The sequence below is a fragment of the Peromyscus maniculatus genome, chromosome 20, assembly GCF_049852395.1.
Source record: "Peromyscus maniculatus bairdii isolate BWxNUB_F1_BW_parent chromosome 20, HU_Pman_BW_mat_3.1, whole genome shotgun sequence".
Classification (NCBI taxonomy): domain Eukaryota; kingdom Metazoa; phylum Chordata; class Mammalia; order Rodentia; family Cricetidae; genus Peromyscus; species Peromyscus maniculatus.
Window position 1 is genome coordinate 49,394,273 of NC_134871.1, and position 20,199 is coordinate 49,414,471.

The 20,199-nt window shown below is 49.8% G+C and overlaps 1 protein-coding gene and 4 non-coding genes across 5 annotated transcripts; all 5 read right to left on the reverse strand.

Annotated features, from left to right (window-relative positions):
* Positions 1-10,102: 10,102 nt before the first annotated feature.
* On the reverse strand, positions 10,103-15,649 carry Rpl3 (ribosomal protein L3). The gene is made up of 10 exons (XM_006979166.4): positions 15,528-15,649; positions 14,574-14,766; positions 13,765-13,933; positions 12,903-13,038; positions 12,112-12,298; positions 11,469-11,629; positions 10,928-11,029; positions 10,565-10,660; positions 10,303-10,422; positions 10,103-10,201 (listed from the first exon to the last, which is right to left on the reverse strand). Exons 1-10 carry the CDS (start codon positions 15,528-15,530, stop codon positions 10,157-10,159), a joined length of 1,212 nt encoding a protein of 403 aa, XP_006979228.1. The 5' UTR covers positions 15,531-15,649; the 3' UTR covers positions 10,103-10,156.
* Positions 10,734-10,827, reverse strand: LOC121824544 (small nucleolar RNA U83B). Its single transcript, XR_006066484.1, has one exon. It is a non-coding gene; the product is annotated as a small nucleolar RNA U83B (small nucleolar RNA).
* On the reverse strand, positions 11,966-12,057 carry LOC121824545 (small nucleolar RNA U83B). The gene has a single exon (XR_006066485.1). It is a non-coding gene; the product is annotated as a small nucleolar RNA U83B (small nucleolar RNA).
* Positions 13,039-13,093, reverse strand: LOC121824548 (small nucleolar RNA U82P). Its single transcript, XR_006066488.1, has one exon. It is a non-coding gene; the product is annotated as a small nucleolar RNA U82P (small nucleolar RNA).
* Positions 15,057-15,120, reverse strand: LOC121824534 (small nucleolar RNA SNORD43). Its single transcript, XR_006066474.1, has one exon. It is a non-coding gene; the product is annotated as a small nucleolar RNA SNORD43 (small nucleolar RNA).
* Positions 15,650-20,199: the final 4,550 nt, after the last annotated feature.

Consider the following 20,199-nt stretch of genomic DNA (forward strand, 5'->3'; position numbering starts at 1 on the left):
GACTGACCCCAGAAAGTCCCTGCTGCATTGCCTCAGTGGGACAAGGACGACCCCACCACTGGCTGGGCCTCAGCCCCCACTTACTCAGAAGTGTCTCCAAAAGGGTTCCAGCATGCTCTGCCACTGTACAATTCGTGGCAAGAAGGATCCAGGTGCAAACTTTTTTTTTTTTTTTTTTTGGTTTTTCGAGACAGGGTTTCTCTGTGTAGCTTTGCGCCTTTCCTGGAACTTACTCTGTAGCCCAGGCTGGCCTCAAACTCACAGAGATCCTCCTGGCTCTGCCTCCCGAGTGCTGGGATCAAAGGTGTGCGCCACCACTGCCCGGCTCAGGTGCAAACTTTTAATCCCAGCACGTGGAAGGCAAGGTGGATCTCTATAAGTTCAAAACCAGTCTGCTCTACATATTGAATTTCAAGACAGTCAGGACTACATAGTGAGACCCTATCTCAAACAAAACAAAACCAAGCGGGGCTGTGGTGAACGCACGCCTTTAATTCCTGCACTTGAGAGGCATCGGCAGGCAGATCTCTGAGTTCGAGGCCAGCCTGGTCTACAGAGCAAGTTCCAGGGCAGCCAGGGCTACACAGAGGAAACTCTGTCTTGAGGGGGGAGGATGGGAGCTGGGGGAAGAGCTGGAGAGATGGCTCAGAGGTTAAGGGCACTGGTTGCTTTCCCAGAAGATCCAGGTACAGTTCCCAGCATCCACATGGTAGCCCACAATCATCTGTAACTCTAGTCCCACGATATCTGGTGCCCACTTCCGGCCTTCTCAAGCACCAGTCACGCACAAACTGCATATACAGACATGCAGACAAGCACTCATAAAATAATAATTTATTTATTATTTTTATTTATTTATTTTTAGTTTTTTGAGGCAGGATTTCTCTGTGTAGTCCTGGCTGTCCTGGAACTCACTCTGTAGCCCAGGCTGACCTCAAACTCACAAAGATCCGCCTCCCTCTGCCTCCCGAGTGCTGGGTCTAAACCTGTGCAGCACCACCACCCGGCTAAAAATAATATTTTTTAAAAATTAAGAAAGGGCTGGGTGGTGGTGGCGCACACCTTTGATCCCAGCACTTGGGAGGCAGAGCCAGGCGGATCTCTGTAAGTTCGAGGCCAGCCTGGTCTACAAAGCGAGTTCCAGGAAAGGCACAAAGCTACACAGAGAAACCCTGTCTCGAAAAACCAAAAAGAAAAACAAAATTAAGAAAGAAAGGAGGAGGAAGGTCCCAAGTGAGGGAATGCAGGGCTAAGCAAGTAAAAGGTTCCCTTCTGGTCTCTGGGCCCCCGGTCCTTGTCACTCCCCTCCCTGGGTCAGGGCCAGGGGTGATAGGCTCAGACAACAGCCCCTGCCCAGCTGTCAGCACCCAAGCTGCCGCGAACGCCCACACCAATGCACCTGGCCTGCCAGCACCGTCCCTCCCCACCTGCAGCGTGGCCCCGGAACCACAACGCCTTTGCAGAAATTCTAACCCAAGTTCTTCCAACCAGGAAACTCCAGGACCATGGAGTGCTGGACCATTTCCCACTCTATCTCCAAGATTGTCGAGACTCCACTCTCCGAAGCCTGGTGTCGCTTCTCTTCTTGACCCTTTGGCCAAGTCTAGAAGCTCAGAGCCTTACAAAGATTAGAACCATGGAAAATCTGGTGGGGACTGGGGATTTGCGGAGCACTCTTCGAAGCTGAAATCTCCCAGTCATAATCCCTGTGCTCCACTCAGGAGCCCCCCGACCTTCCAGCCATCCAGACTAGCGAGCTGCAGCAAGACAGAACAGGTGCTGGTTGGGAACTTTAGACCGGTACCCTGAGCCTGGGCTGCAAACAGGATGGGACAGGAAAGAGACAGGGCCCTTGTGAGCAAACCCAGGGTGCTGGAGGCCTCTCCTCCCCACCCGAGAGGCTCCTCCACAAGGCAGGAGACAGGCAGGAGAGAAGGATCGTGCAGATGCCAAGGGGTTGGCGGGAGGGTGTGTGGTCACCGGGGGTGGCAAGATCTTTCCCTGCCGAGTTTGGAATTTTCTCCTGGCAGGGGGAGGTCCACCCTCCTAGGAGTGGAAAACAATCCCTGGCATCTGGCCCCTGAGGCTGTATGGTTTCTGACAATCCACCATTATTATCCTCCCTACCTCACCCTAGCCTGGTGCAGAGGGGAAACTGAGGTAGACAGGCAGGCAGGCAGGCAGGGCCTCTGGCTAAATTCAGAATCTGACTCATCCTCTGGAAGATTCCAGTTATTGCTATCCCTGGCATATACAGTGTTAAAACTGTGAGAGAGGCTAGAGAGATGGTTAAGAGCACTAATTGTCCTTCAGTAGGAACCAGGTTCAATTCCCAGCACCCACACATGGAGGTTCATAACCATCTGTAACTCCAGTTTGAGGGAATCCAGTTCCTTCTTCTGGTTTCCTTAGGAACCAGGCACCTCTAAGGTTAACATACATGCAGGCAAAACACCATACCCATAAAAATAAATAAATATTAAAAGAAAAAAATCATGAGCCGGGCGTGGTGGCACTCACCTTTTTTTTTGTTTTTGTTTTTTTTCTTTTGAGACAGGGTTTCTCTGTGTAGTTTTGGTGCCTGTCCTGGACCTTGCTCTATAGACCAGGCTGGACTCACAGAGATGCCCCTGGCTCTGCCTCCCAAGTGCTGGGATTAAAGGCGTGCGCCATCACCACCTGGCAGCCCTCGACTTTAATCCCAACACTCAGGAGCCAGAGGCAGGTGAATCTCTGAGTTTAAGAACAACCTGGTCTTCAAAGTGAGTTCCAGACAGCCAGGGCTACACAGAGAAACCCTATCTCGGAAGGGAAGGAGGGAGGGAGGGAGGAAGGGAGGAAGGGATTGAAGGAAGGAAAGAAAGAAAATAAATCTTTTTAAAATATTAAAAAAGAGGGCTGGAGAGATGGCTCAGAGGTTAAGAGCACTGACTGTTCTTCCAGAAGTCCTGAGTTCAATTCCCAGCAACTACATGGTCTCTCACAACCACCTGTAATGAGATCTGGTGCCCTCTTCTGGCCTGCAGTCATACATGCTGTATACATAATAAATAAATAAATCTTTAAAAAAATATTAAAAAAGAGTGGTGCACGCCTTTAATCCCAGCACTCGGGAGGCAGAGGCAGGCAGATCTCTGTCTCTGTGAGTTCGAGGCCATCCTGGGCTACAAAGCGAGTTCCAGGAAAGGCACAAAGCTACACAGAGAAACCCTGTCTCGAAAAACCAAAAAAAAAAAAAAAAAAAAAAAGTTATAAAAAGCAAAACAAAACAAAACCAAAAAACAGATCAAGTAAGTACCTGGCAGGCCAGGTGGAAATTAAGACCAGAGAGGGTAGTAGTTTGCCCAAAGCGTACCAGCATGCTTCTCTTTACAATTGGTTTTTGCTTAAGGGTTGTTTCTTGTTTGTCTTGTTAGTTACCTCCCACCTTATTCTGAGGCAGGGTCTCATGTAGCCCAGGTTAGACTCAAGCTGGTTAGGTAGCTGAGGTTGGCCTGATCCCGTTACCACCTTCCAAGTATGGAGGTTGACAGTAGGACACCACAAGACTCAAGCTACCATTCTCCTCCTGTCCCTGCGAAGGCTCACGTCCAAGTCCTCTAGGAAACCCTCGAGCCTCACCCTTTCCCAGACCCCTTTTCCATTCCTCCCTCGGCTCCCTGCTACCCCGGGATGAAGTCCAAGCTCCTCCTGTGGCTGCTCACACCCAAGACCCACTAGGCCAGAGCTAGTCTCTCCCCAGAGTCCTCTGCCTAGCCCCCCCCCCCCCCCCCCCCCCCCCCCCCCCGTGGTCCCGCTCTCCTTCCTCACTGACCAGCTTTCCCCAGAGCCTTTCCCGTGGCCCTCCTGGAGCCTTGCCTAGTGACCCTCTGGAGCCCTGGGCTCCGTGCACGGCATTGATGGCATGTCTGCTTCTGCCTGGTTACTGAGTCCAGGAGTCATCTGGAACAAGGCTTGGCTGGGTCTTAGACTGGGCGGGAGACCAAGGTCCAGGGGTTCAGTCCCTTGCTCAAGGTCACACAGTAGGTATCAGAGCTGGGACTGGGACCTTTCAGGGGAAGGAAGGACAGAAGAAATATACCCCACGACCCCTGGAGTCTCAGGGCATCCGGGCTAGAGGGCCTTCGTCTAACCCTCATCTCCAAGGCCCAGAAGCCCATTCTTCCAGAAGCACACCCCACCCAAGTCACACAGACACCCTGAGACACAGCCCCCCACCCCCACCCCCACCCCCACCCCCGGGGCTGGGTTACAAAGAACACTCTGCTGCCCAAAGCCATTTTCACTTCATCTTTTCCTAATTTTGCTTTAAGGAAGTCACGGTGGCTGGGCCTTTTCCCCTTCTCACACGCACTCTCGATGGCTTCCTTTTCTACCCCCACTTCTCTGGAAGCTTGGATCATGGGGACCAAAACACAGGGTCCTGCCCTATAGGGACAGTGGCCCCGAGGCACAGTGATCTGTGCTCACCGCTTAGGGCAGGGACAGCATCGTGTCATTCATTTTTCAGCCTCTTTATGCATGCCTCAGTCAACTGGTCTTCCAACAGATTTTGGAAGTTTACGAGAACAATAGGGCAGCCGGCCCTGACTCCAGGAGATGGGGTGTGGCTCGAACCCAGAGCCGACAGCAGCAAATGCAGAGACACAGGGACAGACAGAACATGGGGTGAAGGGGCCTAGAAAGCAAAGCCCATGGGGACTCCTGGAGCAGTGGGTGTTCAAGCAGGTTTCGGGAGGAGGGGCCACTGAGGTGTCAGCAGGGTGAGCCCCCATCCCAGTGTGGAAAAGGGAAAAGCATCCACACAAGGAAACAGGACCACCTGCTTCTCTCCCCGGGTGAAGGAGCCTGGGGGAGACTGGTACTCACTCAGCCTGGCTCTCTGCTGTGAAATGGGGGGTTCCCTTAGCATCTGCTTCCCCAGATAAGAAGAGTAGATGGGACTGTATGAGCCATAAGCCAAGTATGGAGGAGTCCTCTTCACCCAGCTCATCCTAGTTTGATGAGTTAGGGCTCTGTGTGGACTGAGATACAGAACCTGGACCCGGGCAGGGAGATGGTGGCTCCTAGTTCCCACCCCTGGCTCTCGGCCTGTTGTCAGGTTGTTGTTATTATTATTATTACTGTGTGTGTCCATTAGGAAGTCAGAGGACAACTGGCAGTAGTTGGTTCTCTGCTTGTGGCGAAGGATCAAGTTAGTTAGTTAGTTCTAGGTCATCCTTAGCTACGTAAGGAGTTCGAGGCTAGCTTGGGCTATACAAGACTGTCTCAAACAAACCAAAAGTAAAAAACAAAAAAAAAAAAACCCTGCTCACCCAGGCTGGTGAACTTAAACACACAGTAGGCACTTCATTTGGCCCTCTGCTCCTGAGTACCTACTATGTGTCAGGCCCTGCACAAACTGCTCTGAGACAGCCCAGCCTACAGGTGGAGGCCGGTCTGGACACCAGAACAAGCAGCAGAGGGCACTAGCCCAGCTTCAGGCTGCTGTGACCTCACAGAACATGGTCCAGGGAGGACTGGAAGGTAGTTCTCAGTCAGAGGTGACTGCACAGGACTGGTTCCATGAATTTTATTTTGCCGTGTTTAAGGCCTGGGCTGGCCCTGCCTAAGCTGCTGAATGCTGCCTCTAGTTTTGTGAATCAGATCAAAAGCTCTGGGTTGGAAAGGGACATGCTGATGCATGCCTGGAATTCCCTAGCACTTGGAAGGCTGAGGCAGAAGGATCAGGATTCCAGGTTAGTCTAGGCTACAAAGTGAGCTCCAAGCCAACTTGGGTAACCACATCTAAAAATAAAAACATTTGGGGTATAAGGTCGAGGAGAGCTGTTCCCCGTCCCATCCCCCACCCCCACATCAGCTTGCCTCTCACAGCCCCGCTTCTACAGTCTGGACAAAAGAACTAAGTCATCTTCTTGTAAGACTGTCCAGACATCTGGCCAATATTTAGAGACACAGAATGGAGCCAAGGAGGTTGCTGTGAGGCCAACACATAGTAGGTGCTTCATAACTGGCATTGACATATGAAAGGTGTGAACCATGGTAGGCCCTTCAGTCAGAAGGCCTTGCCTGGGAAGAAATGGGTAATGACGTGCTTATAGGGAAGAGGCCCCCAACTCTGGGTCTGACCCCCACTCCAACTCCTTGCTCTGTGCCCCAAACCTTGACTTCTAGAAACAGCACCTACCCCTTCAATGGGCAGGTGAAGGCAGGTGGATCTCTGAGTTCAAGGCTAGCCCGGTCTACAGAGCAAGTTCCAGGACAGCCAGCGCTACACAGAGAAACCCCGTCTTGAAGAACAAGAAAGAGCCGGGTGGTGGTGGCACAGGCCTGTAATCCCAGCACTCGGGAGGCAGAGGCAGGCGGATCTCTGTGAGTTCGAGGCCAGCCTGGGCTACAGAGCGTCCAGGACAGGCTCCAAAGCTACAGAGAAACCCTGTCTCGAGGGGAAAAAAAAAAAAAAAAAGAAAAAAAGAATAGAAAGGAAAAGAAACAGCACCTGCCTAACCTGCTCTGTACTTCAGATGGCTTGGGCCTCTGGGAGTCCCCAGTACAAGACCTAAAGTTGAGGTCAGTGGTGAGCTGGGAGACCGTAGCTCTCCGGAAGAAGGGCTTAGGTCTACCATGGATGAACCGGTGACTGGCTTGGTTGGTTAACAAGCCTTAGTCCTGCTGCACTGGTGTGGAGAAAGGTCGGGGGTATGAGTGTCAAGGTGCACATTGTGTGCGCATGGGCACTGCTGTCCCTCTGCTTGGACCGCCAGGAATGACAGGGCAAGGATTCTGCAGAAGCACAAGTCAGCCGCTGTCACCTAGTACCCTGTGCTATGCCCCAGCCTGGGCACTGGCCAGGCAGCCTGCTGGAGGGGTCAACTGGCCACTGTGGCGGCTGTGGTGATGGGGAAGTGGCTGCTTCCACTATCTTTAGTACCTTCCCTCAGCCTTTGACTGCCAGACTGAGCAGAGCTCAAGGCGGGAGAGGGAGGAGGCCACTTCTCCATAGTCACATGAAGCCAGTGACCTGGAGCCACCATAGCCACCCAGGCACCCACTGTGGTGTCTGATTCTTCTGTGCTTACAATTGGGGGGAGCACCATGTCACCCCATTTGTGAAGAAAGCAGAGCCCATGGATGAGCGTGGGGAGGGGAAAGGACAGAGGGATTCAAGGGACTGCCTCCTCACATCCCTCCATCCCTCATGGAGCCTTGTGGCCCTACTTGTTGTGGGCAGTGGACACAGTGGTCCAGAGCTTAGCTTCCTAAGGCAGCCAGCATCTGCCTCTGGCTCCCCTGTTCCTGGGAGTATCACCAAGGGATGGTTAGCCTCATTCTGCCTCAGTTTCTTTCTGTAGGCTGTTGGGATCACCTAGTGATGTATGTGTGACCCAAAGAAGCTCAGAAGTAGCTATGACCTCACTTCTCCATCTGTGAAATGGGAAAACAGCTCTAGGGGCTGAAGGAGGTGGCTCTGAGTCAGCAGGAGGCGGGATGCACAGTAGGTACTCAGCAGCCGGTCTGGGCTCTGCAGCTGCTCCTGACAGATCTGGGTCCCAGCAGGGCCACCCACAGCTGGTCACCCTTAATCATGCTACTTACTCCATCCTGGCCTCAGCTTTGCATCTGCACCATGAGGCGGTAAAAGATCCCACTTCAAGGAGTGGCCCTAAAGATTCTGAAGATGGGGCCGGAGAGATGGCTCTGCAGTTAAGAGTACTGGCTGCTCTTCCAGAGGTCCTGAGTTCAATTCCCAGCACCCACGTGGTGGTTCACAACAGTCTATAGTGGAATCTGATGCCCTCTTCTGGCATAAAATCATACATACAGATAAGATACTCATATACATAAGATAAACAAATCTTTTAAAAAAAAAAAGATTCTTAAGATCTCAGGGCCGGGCAGGGAAAAAGAAGCTACCAGGCTCTTGGTAGCTTCTCTAGTCCAGGGGCTAGACCAAAGACCAGGCCCCCGATGTAGAGAGGCAGTCAGGTCTTCAGGAGAGGGCAGGGCAGGTAGGGGGACCACAAGCACCTCAGACAAGTAGCTGCATGCTGAGAGCTGGCAGATATGAGGTTGCCTAGTACTGGACAAAGGAGACAGCCTGGGGACCCATCCCACCCCAGCAAGACTGTCACCAGGGTCCAGGCTAGAGCACTCTGAGGGAGGTGGCAGCCAGCTGGCCATCCCTCTGCCCCCTTGGGCCATCCCTAGTAACTGGTAAAGACATGGCTTTGTCATGCCTTTTAAGGCAATGGCGGCTCCTGCCACTACCTCCCTGTTCCCACTTGCTCAGAAATTCCCAGCAGGTATTCTTTTTCAGGATTGGAATGCGACTCCTTGTTTTGCCACCACAGGATTCCGGTGAGGCCTGTCTGGGTTCTGGTGAGAGGAAAGCGTGACAGGAAGGAGACAGTCATGGGAGATGGGTGGGGAGAGGCAATGACCCAGCCCCCATCCCAGGAGCCTGCAGAAATGCTGGGGCGCCCATCCAGGTACAGATGCAATACTCCAGTTACTGAGCACCTACTGTGTGTCAACCCGTGTCCTAGAGAGAGCAGGAATCTGCAGGGAACTAGGCACAGCTCTCCTCCCTCAGGAGCTGGGACCAGAGCCCAGAGGTCTCAGGCCTAGAGCCTCTCTGCACCTTCTATTTCCTCTGCCTGAGTGCCCATACCACAGAGCTTCACCTGAGGCATCCTTTCCTCAAGCCTGAGAGGCCCCACCACTGGGCAGCCAGTGGCCTGTTTTCTCTGCATTTCTCATCTGCCTTCAAGAGGTCAACAAGTTCCTTAGAGAAGTAGCTTCAAGGTACATGTCTCTCCAGTCCTTGCAAATAGCTTCCAAAGAGACCAAGCCTGGGGTAGAGAGACTAATAATGGATTGCTTTTTTCTTTTGTTTTTTTTCGAGACAGGATCTCTCTGTATAGCTTTGGTGTTGTCCAGGATCTTGCTCTGTAGACCCAAACAAGATCAGAGATCTTACTAGAATGTGCCCCGGCCAACTAGATACCAGTGGAGTTGGGCTGTTAGCCATGTGCTGCACCCACCCCCTGGTGGCCCAGGACATAAGTACAAGACCAATTGCCAGACAGCACCAAGTGACCACTGAACCACAACAGCTTCTGCGTGGACCTGTTTGGGCTCTGCTCTTAGTAACGTATTAGGCCTGTAGAAGAGACTAAAGCATTCCTGACCCTTTTGCCCACTAATCCCAGGTCAGCCGGGTTTTACAGGGCCTTATTCTCCAGTTGTGGGCCAGGATGATTAGGTACCTGGTCCAGAGACCAAAGGCCTCAAGGTGGAAGTGCGGGAGCCTGAACTTGGAGAAAGTTAACCGCCCTTGGGGGCGTGGCCTTATAATTCACTACCTCCACCCCTGCAATGCCCTGCTACCATAGGTGGTGACCTCTTGAGACAGTGTAGTCCTGGTTGGTGGTCCTAGAATTTTTCATGTAGATCAGGCTGCTTTCAGATCTGCAATTTTGCCTTAAAGATTTAGTTTTTAAATTTTGTTTAGATACTGCCCGGCTTGGTTTCTTTTTTAAAGATTATGTATACAGAAGAGGGCACCAGATCTCATTGCAGATGGTTGTGACCACTATGTGGTTGCTGGGACTGAACTCAGGACCTCTGGAAGAGCAGCCAGTGCTTTTAACGTGAGCCATCTGTCCAGCCCTTGGTTTTTTTTAAGACAAAAATCTGTATAGTCCAGATAGGCCCATGAGCCTCCTGCCTCAGCGTCCTCAATGCCAAGATCACAGACAAGCATGCACCAGCCAAGCTCCAACTGGAAGCTACCATGTGTATCACCCCAAACCTGCATAATCAGGCCAGAAGTCCTATCAATCAGTGCTGCCAAAGGAAAGAAGTCCTAACTCCACTTGTCAAGCCCAGTTTCACCCAAGCTCTGTAAACAGACCTTCCAGACCCAGAAGACACAAGAGGGACATATTATATTGTCCCTCAGTCGCTCAGGCATTAAGCCAACCATTTTTAACAGTCTAAGTGTTGCTGAGGCACTAGGGCCCTCACCACTTAGTGTCAGTATTGAATGTCCCCATCAATGGCTGACCATGGCCCTACAGAAAATAGCAAGGAACCAATGTCACTGGAAAAACTTTTATTGAGACCCCACCAGCTGCGCCAAGTGCTTCTGGCATTAGGCACCTTCCTCCTTGGCAATGCGGTCTTTCTTGAGTGGTCCCTGTGGAAGACAAAGAGCAGGACTCAGTTGCCACTATCCTTCACAGCCAGGGAGGCAAACAAACAAACAGCCAAGACAAAACGGGACATGTAGGTCCTTACCATAAATGCTTTCTTCTCCTCCATGGTCTGGAAACGACCATGGCCAAACTTGGAGGTGGTGTCAATGAACTTCAGGTCAATCTTCTCCAGAGCACGTCGTTTGGTCTGCACCAGCAAGGACTGTGGGGCCAAAAGGAAAAAAGTCAGTGACCGACACCCAAACAGCTCAAAAGCGCCACACTGCCGTGAAGCAGAAAGAACACAACTCAGGTAAGCTATGCAGACTTCACCCCGGGACAGGCCAGGACCTTGTTAGTCTCACCTTGCGCAGAGTGAGCACTCGCTTCTTGGTTCCCACCACACAGCCTTTGAGCATGACGAAGTCATTGGTCACCTCACCGTAATGGACAAAACCGCCCTAGAGAATTCAAGTTATTGGTGAAATTAAGAATGCGGCCAGTTGGTTGCATCAGACAATCATGGTCGGCAAAGCTGTTCTCAGAAGGAAGGCAACAGGGAATAGTTCCTCAGTCTCACTCGGGCGCTGTGCCCAGCGCACATTCCAGAGCCTCATCACAGAACAGCTGGGCTGGAACCCACTCCTCACCACCCTACCAGCACAAGCACAGCCCGGCAGTACAGGGTGACGGATGACGAGTGCCATCCCACAGGAGCCAGCACTCACCAGAGGGTTGATGCTCTTGTCAGACAGGTCGTAGTCGGTAGATGCGTTGTTCTTGATCAGCTTACCATCCTTGATGAGGTAGCCTTGACCAATCTTGTAAATCTGACAAACACAACATCAGTAAATGGTAAGACAGTCCGAAGGACCAAGGGTGGGTGGATCAGCACCAGCCTGGTACCCAGTCTGGAAGTGAGTCTACAGATGTGTTCTCCAGGTACATGGACCTGATCAAAAATAAATACTGCTACTGCTAGACACAAGCTTTAGTCAACACTCAGAAGGAAGACCCAGGCAAGTCGAAGGCCCAAAGTCCTCTTCAACTAGTCATCAACCATCTTGGGCCACATGAGTCAGATTTAAAAAAAAAACTTCCAAGGCAGCCTATGCCATGCAGCGATTATTCATCTAATAAGCAGAAATACTGCTTATAAAATGAACGCTTTAAAATTCCCTGGGAAAGGGTCGGGAGATGTGGGTTCTCAACAGTGACTGTCCTACAGGACTGAGAGCCTCCCACCTGCAAGATCCCAGTCAGCCTTACCTTCTTGTTAATCTCTGTTCGATGATGGTAGCCTTTCTGCCCAGCTCGAGCCACAGAGAAGGCCACACGGGCAGGGTGCCAGGCTCCAATACAGGCAACCTTGCGCAAACCTCGATGGGTCTTGCGTGGCAGTTTCTTTGTGTGCCAACGACTGGTCACCCCTGGGCAGAACATGTCACTGTTACAAGGGTCCAGACACAACTCTCTCCATTCCCTGCTAGTGCCCAACTAGAATTTATTTTGAGGTACTTGTGACGAAACAACTTGAATTACCTATTTATTACACAATGGGTGAATTAAGATGAGCTGAATACTATCCCATATTTCAAATCAGACTGGATGGGTGTCTGCCTAAACAGTACTTGGCCTCAAGTATTTGCATCTGCAGCAACTCTGTCTGCATGTTATACATAAATAGAGGCCAGAGGTTGCCATGTCTTTGATTTCAAGGCAGTTTAACCCCAATCCCTAGAACCTCAATCATGCTGACCAGGGATGCTGTTCTCAGAAGGAAGGCAACAGGAAATGCTTCCGCAGTGTTACTCAGGTGCTGTGTCCAGCACATTCCAAGGCCTCATCACAGAATAGCCAGGTCAAGCTCCCATGCCTCACCCACAGCATCACAAACCACTACAAAGCTTACCTTTGTAGCCTTTGCCTTTTGTCACCCCGATGACATCAATCATCTCATCCTGTCCAAACACCTGGTTCACAGGAACCTGCTGCTCCAGCCTCTCCCGGGCCCAGTCCAGCTTCTCGGCTACAGTGCCCCCATTCACCTGGATCTCCATCAAGTGTGCCTTCTTCTGGCGCAGAGGAAGCAGACGCATCTAGGAAGAAGTGGAGAAAGCTCAGATCAGCTTGTCAGCAATCCTTTTCTTATAATGATTGGCTAGCTGTCAAAATGGGCTAAGTAGCCCATACCCTGAGACAGGAAGTTTTTTTAATGGTTCCTGTGACCCACCTAATGAGCTGTCTGTTTAGAAAACAAAATACATGAACCTAGGCTCACACCATCATTTCAATGTCAATGAGTACCAGGTAAGCAAAGGATAAAGCAAGACTAGAAGAAGTCTCTTAGGTTAACAAACTGAAATCTTCAATTAAATACCCATGCCACTACAGGACAGTGCCAGCACCTTGCTGCTACTATAGACTGCCATCAGTTTAAGCATTGATGGGTGAGCTGATCATAGGAAGCCTAGATGGAGTAAGGTGCCACAGTGCCATCTGCTGGTCAGAGACACCATTAGCGCACACCACCCCTGGCCAAGAGGCAAGCTGAAGCCGCAAGTAAGCTGCTGACTGGCCTGTCTGCTCTTTAAGGAATTTTAAGACACCTGAATGTCCTAATGCCCCCAAATCCCTGTGGAATGACAAAGTGAACAGGAGCCAATAAAGCCTCCCTCACTCCTAGGTCACAGGGGTGCTCACCTGAGTGTGGGCAATGATGCGGATGACCTGGCAGTACTTCTTCATGCTGTTGAAGTCCTTCTCCAGCTGTTTCTTGCCCATGTCATCCTGCCATTTCTTACAGTATTTGGTAAAGGCCTTCTTCTTAGACTTGTGCCTTCAGGAGCAGAGCAGAGTTGGGGGAGGGGCCCGGTGCAGGCCTTCATCACCCTTGCAAGGGGTGAGAGGAAGGCAGACTGGCACCATGTGGGCATGGGGCTCATTGCCGGCTTCTAAGGAGCCTTTTCCACCAGCAAGCGGAGCCTGGATGGAGCTCATCGGGCAGAGCCGAGCGGAGCTGAGCAGAGGTCCACAGGTTAATGTAAGCCGTACACATACAGAACACAATTCTTGCTCCAGGGCACCAGAATCTCCCTTTATCTACCTGGGGGAACATCTCACAGTAATGATATCGGGGACCCAGGAACACGGGCCAGAGGCGAGGGACTTGTCTGGTACAGTCCACGCTCCTGTTCAATCTCCAACATAAAGGACAAACTCAACGAATGAAGCTTGTCTATTAATTATTTCCTAGCTCCATCTGCCATTTCAGTATCAAAACACTAACTCCAACCACCCATGAGGATTAATGGAGTCAGATTTTAGCTTAAGAAGAAAAAAAAAAAACAAGGACTATCTCCAGAATCCTCTGATCAATGTACTTGCACTAAGAAACCCAGTACAAGCCAAGTGGTGGCATATGCCTTTAATCCCAGCACTTGGGAGGCAAACGGATGGCCAGCCTTGTCCAGTTAGCTACAGGACATCAAGAGCTACAGAGAAACCCTGCCTTGAAGGGGGGGGGGAATCCTAATTCTAGCTCCTTGGTTTGCCCCCTCCTTACCAGTTCTTGTAGAAACGCCTCTTACACTCATCACTGATGTGCTCAGCAAATACTGTCTTGAAGGTCCGGAGGCCTCGTGGGGTTTCAACATATCCCACAATGCCCACAACTACCATGGGTGGTGTTTCCACAATGGTGACAGCTTCTACAACTTCTTTCTTATTCACCTCTGTGAAGGCAAACGTGTATCAGTGGGCAGACAACTACCAACACATTCAAATGCTTTTCCACGGATCCACAGAAGGCTTTCTGCCTGTCATCCAATTAGTTGGCCCTCTTTGGCCTTCCAGGACTGCTCCTCACATCTCCAGGCTCTGCAAAGGGAGCTCTTTACTACAGTTGAGGCCTAAGTTCCCAGGTGTTTCACAATACCTACGCTACACTTCTCATTCTGCGTGCCTGCCGTTAGAACAGACATTAAGCCTGGTAGTGACTATCACCTTTGATCCCAGCATTCAGGAAGTATTGGCAAAATGTCACATGCTTCATCTCAGACTTGAAAAAACCCTTAAAGCTAAGGATGCAGCACTCCATTCTGAGGACTAAGTTTTAATCCTCAGGCATCCACATGGGTAAGACCAACTTTAACTCCATTCCCACAGGATTTTACACAGGGTCACATTATCTACCTAGGACATTATACCATCAAGTGGGCACACTGTCACCTAAGTCACCTGTTTCAGACTCAAAAGCACAAACCACCCAAGGTGGAACATCTGCTGTGGCTTTGCAAATTTACTCCAGTACCAACCATTCCTGAATTAAAGTATACCCAGGCCCAAGTTGGGACAAGGAAGCACTCTACATACTGGATCCTGGTCTGTCAACTTCCCGGACAATATGGGTCATGCCAGCCTTGTAGCCTAGAAAGGCTGTGAGATGTACAGGCTTGGAAGGGTCATCCTTGGGGAAGCTCTTCACTTTCCCACGATGCCGGCTGCTGCGCTTCCGAGGCAAGAAGCCCAATGACCCATGCCTGGGAGCAGAGAATTTCCTGTGAGACTGGAGGAGAAAACTAAACATTACAACTGTAATCCCATTACATTATAATGGGATCAACCCATTATACCAAGAGTATGCCACTCCTAAGTAATCTTAGATAGCAGACCTCAACAGGGCTTTTGCTAACGTTAACTTTAAACATTGCCATGCGCCCTTCATAATCGGTACGGAACTATTAAAAATTCCTAACGAGCTGGTTTACGTTCGAGCATTGATGACTCACTGCTAAATGGCCACATGGCGCTCCGAGCGCCGGCCTTCTACAGGTAGGCCTCTAGAATTCCCAACGCCAAATCAGAACATGACAATCAGCACAGAGTTTCTGTCCGCCCGTCAGAAGGTTCATCATTTGTGGCTTCTGGGAACTCCGGAGACCCTCTTTCCTTTCGCGGAAGCACATTCCAAAACGGAAATTCGTCCGTGCTCCGCACAATGGCTACCGTCTTAGTCAATGCAATCCAAAGACGGCGGCCTCTAGCAGGCTACCCAAATGCTCAACTAACATAAAACTGGCGTCAAAACCAAAAAATAACCCGTTTTAAAGCAGAGGGGCCTTTAGGCGGGCGCCCAGGCCGTGGCCTCGCCCCGAGGCCCGGTGCTCCGCACGCGTCCTCTAGACAGGTCTAGGCCCCGTCGTGGCCCGCGCCATGTGCCTTGGGCTCCTGAGCGGCTTCCCAGTGTTGGGCAGGCCGCGATGGCGCCGATGGGTCGCGGAGACCGTGGCCCAGAACTAGGGAGACAGCCTGCACACCCACACGTACCATCTCGCCGTCACACGCCGCCGATAGAGGTCGGCGCGGCGGGCGCGCAGGCTATATAAAGCCACTGAGTGGCCCCGCCCCCTCAGCGTGCCAGCGTGCTGCCGCAGTGGACGTCGGGTCCAAGGACGCGCGCAACCAACGTCACTGTCCCGCCCACTTGGGGTGGACCATTAGCGTCCGTACGGCAAGTGGTGGGGTTCAAACGTTGCGAAAAGCCTCGGAGACGCTGCCGTACGGAACGTAATGAGTCTACGGCGCTCTGCAGCAGCCAAACTTGATGATAATGAAGAAAAGTGGCTGCATTGGCTTGTGTCCGTGCGCTGTCACCTCTAGAATTGAATCATCCCGTACTAACCCTTTCAGCCCTACACAGGATCGAAAGCAATCTCGTTGAAGCAGGCTTAGTTACATGGAACTGCTGTGCGAGCTCGCGAGCTTTTAAGTTGGAAAGACTGGATGAAACTCGCTTGCTCTCTGCCTAGCCAGTGATTTTAATGCAACAACAAATTGCTTTAATACGCCATGATTTCGGGCACACCTCCGTCAGGTCCGGTGTCTGCCATTCCAGTACCTAGATGCCATGTCCCGTTCACATTTTGTTCTTTCTTCTTCTTTTCTTTCTTTCTTTCTTTCTTTCTTTCTTTTTTTTTTAAAACGTGCATTGGTGTTTTGCCTGCATGTCTGCCTGTCTGCCCGTGTTTGGGGGACGGATCCCCTGGAACTGGAGTTACAGACAGTTGTGAGCCGCCATGTGGGTGCTGGACTTGAACCCCGAGTCCTCTGAAAGAGCAGTCACTGCTCTTAACCGCTGAGCCATCTCTCCAGCACCCATGTTTTGTTCTTAATTTTTAGATTTATTCATGTTATAATGTATGTATGGGTATGTTGACAGGGTGTATGTATGTGCACCACGTGTGTGCCTGGCGTCCGTGAAAGTCAGAGGAGGGTGTCAGATCCCTTGGAGTTGCAGACAGTAGCGAATGCTGTAAACCAAACCCCACTCCCCTGGGATAACAAGTTTTCTTAACTACAGAACCATCTCTCCAGATAAAGAAAAAGAAAAAAAAAATTTTTTTAGGAGTGAGAACATAGCTTTATTAAAGAAAAGTAAGAAAGAAAATTTCTGAAAGTGGGAGGAGTAACAAGTGCAGAATATCCTTAAGAAGTTATTTAATCCTGGGAGGCAGAGGCAGAGGCAGGCAGGTCTCTGTGAGTTTAAGGCCAGTCTGGTCTATGTAGGTAGCTGCAAGCCAGCCAAGGCTTTATGGTGAGGTTCTGTCTCAAAAAAATAAAATAGCCGGGCGTTGTTGGCACACACCTTTAATCCCAGCACCCTGGAGGGAGAAGCAGGTGGATTTCTGTGAGTTTGAGGTTAGCCTGCTACAGAGTGAGTTCCAGGACAGGCTCCAAAGCTACACAAAGAAACCCTGTTTCAAAAAAACCAAAAAATAAAATAAAATAAAATAAAAATAAAAAACTAACACTTAAACAACTTGGGACTTCTGGGCTAGAAATTGTGCCTTACTTGCTAGAGTCTTTGCCTAAGATGCATGAAGCCAGTACAGTGTAAAAACAGTCATGGTGCTTCACATCTGTAATCATAGCACTGGGCGGGTGAGAGCAGGAGAATCAGGATTTCTAGGTTGTTATTAGCTACATATTGAGTCTGGGGCTAGCCTGGAATACAAGACCTTGTCTCAAAAGCTAAAATAAGGGCTGGAAGGATGGCTTATCGGTTCAGACTATTTACTGCTGTTCCAGATGATCTGAGTTCAGTAACTCCATCCAGCTCCTGTGAGCCAGATATCTTCCAGCTTTCTCAGACACCTGCTCAGGCATGCACACATGGAGACACAAAAATTCAATAAAATAAAATAAAATAAAATAGGGCCCAGTGTGGTGACACACAGTTTGAGGCCAGCCTGGTGTCCCCAGTGAAACTCTGTCTCAAAACAAACAAGACAGGGTTTCTCTGTGTAGTCCTGACTGTCCTGGAACTCACTCTGTAGCTGGACTTGAAATCTCTCTCTCTCTCACACACACACACACACACACACACACACACACACACACACGCATGCAAGCACGCACGTGCACACATACACACAGGAAACAACAATGGTAACACACATGGAAAAAAGACTTTTAAAAAATTTATTATTATTATTATTTTTTTTTTTTGGTTTTCCAAGACAGGGTTTCTCTGTGTAGCTTTGCGCCTTTCCTGGGACTCACTTGGTAGTCCAGGCTGGCCTCGAACTCACAGAGATCCACCTGGCTCTGCCTCCCGAGTGCTGGGATTAAAGGCGTGCGCCACCACCGCCCGGCTAAAAAATTTATTATTTTTTGCCAGGTGGCAATGGTGCACGTTTTAATCCCAGCACTCAGGGAGGCAGAGACAGGTAGATCTCTGTGAGTTCCAGGCTAGCCTGGGCTACAGAGTGAGTTCCAGGACAGGTTCCAAGACTACACAGAGAAACCCCATCTCAGGGGGAAAAAAAAAAAGAAAAGAAAATATTTTTTATTATTTTTATTTTATGTATATAGGTGTTTTGCCTACATTCTTGTCTGTATACCACATGCATTCAGTGTCTGCAGATCCCCTGGAACTGGAGTTACAGCTAGTTGTGAGCCATTTCATGTGAGTGCTGGGACTGAATCCATATCTTCTGTAAGAACAGCCAGTGCTCTTAACCACTGAGCCATCTCTCCAGCCTCCCTTCACAAGTCAAATACTTTTAATCCCAGAATCTTAGAAACACAAGCCATAAAGAATAAGTAATTATATTCGATTGTGTCAAAATTAAGGGTTTTTTGTTTTTGTCTTTTATTTTTTTTTGGGGGGGGGGTCGTTTCCAGGGTTTCTTTGTGTAGCTCTGGCTGTTCTGGAACTAGCTCTGTAAACCAGGCTGGCCTTGAACTCACAGAGATCTGTCTGCCTCTGGCTCTTGAGTGCTGCAATTAAAGGCGTGCACCACCACTACCAAGTTCAAAATTAAGAATTTTTTTTTAGGTACTAGAGATTGAATTTAGGACTTCATACAGGCTAGTTAAACATTCTACCACTGAGCTACATCCCCCAGCAAAATTACAAATTTCACCACAAAATATTGTAGATTTTATTTATTTATTTGAAACAGGGTCTCACTTTAATTCCAGCACTAGGCAGCCTGAGGCTGAGGATGTCTGTGAGTCCAGGCTGGCCTTGAACTCACAGACATCCTCAGCCTGAGGCTCCCTGCCTGGACTCACAGACATCCTCAGCCTCAGGCTCCCTAGTGCTGGAATTAAAGGTGTGCATCACTATGCCTGGCTTTTGTTTTTCTATGTATCAGGCAAAGGCCACACCACATGCTTTGTAAATATTAACTCTACAGGTCGGTGTGTTTCGCATCGTCCATAAGCATGTAAACTGAGCCATAGAGAAGCAGTATTGAGAGGCCTGTCAGGCCCAAGCAGTCTGGCAAAGCCCCAGCTGCCAGCCAAGCAAACGCTCTCAGCTGTCTATGTGGAGCCAGAAATGACTATTTTTGAATACACAGTGACAGAAACGATCAGCTAAAATCATCTGGACAGGTTCTGCAAGGTGGACAGGTTCTGCAAGGTGGCTCAGCCTTTAAAGGGTGCAGACATTCTGGAAGACCTGAATTCTACCCCAGGGACTCAAAACCAACTCCCACAAATTGTCCTCTGAACTCCACAAGCACTGTGACACACACAAACACTTTTTTGAAAATCTGAACAAATAGCACCTGCAGGAGAAACAAAACAAAACAAAACTAAACTAAACTAAAACTTCATCTAATCTTCTCAGCTGATTTAAGTAGGAACTTTAAAAAAACTGCCACAGCCCTGAATCCCCTCTCTCTGGGGTGTTGATAGCCCATGAGATGATGAATGATTTTCTTTTTGGGTCACTTTGGGAAAAGTTTGTTATTAGCATGTGATTAATATTGGCATTAGTTAACTTCACTGTGACATCTTCATACACCTGCGTGACACACTGCGACTGGACGTACCCCTTATTACCCTCTTTGGACCCCTTCCACTCTGGTGATCACCTTCCTCTTCCCAGACAGTTTTTCTTCTGCTTTTGTGTCTTTCCTGTTGTTCTAATAGTTGGTGATTAGTCAGTGAGTTTTATTAGAATTACTTCCAGGGTCATGAGTAAGGAGTTATTTATGGGAAAAATCACGGACATCTCACCAGTGCCTGAAGAAAGCGTCCCTACCCTGGCAACCATTCAACAGCCTTTAGGTCCTCTTGGGGAGATGGGCGTCTGTGAACTCCCCTGCTCTTCCCGTAACTGTACGGGGACAGGTCAAATCTTGTGCAGGTAATCACAGAGAATTCAAGACGGCAATGTCCATGTCATTCCTGGAGGACAGCATTCAGATATTCCACCCCTGCCTTCAACTCTTATAGTCTTGTCTGCCTTCTTTCTTTTTCATGGTGTTCCTGAGCCTAAGAGGACTTTCTTTCCGATTTGTTGTTGGTGTTGGTATTGGCTATGGAAGCTCTCTGCCAACAGAGCTATATCTAGCCCAATTCACATTAGTATTAGTATTTATTACTGTTTTTTTTTTTTGGGGGGGGGGTTGAGACAGGGTTTCTCTGTGTAGCTTTGCACCTTTCCTGAAACTCACTTGGTAGTCCAGGCTGGTCTTGAACT

Coding starts and splice junctions, on each gene's coding strand:
- Rpl3 (XM_006979166.4), bottom strand. Junction 10,661..10,927: donor ACAAGAGCATCAACCCTCTG/GTGAGTGCTGGC, acceptor TGAATTCTCTAG/GGCGGTTTTGTCCATTACGG. Junction 10,423..10,564: donor GAGTGCTCACTCTGCGCAAG/GTGAGACTAACA, acceptor TTGGCCCCACAG/TCCTTGCTGGTGCAGACCAA.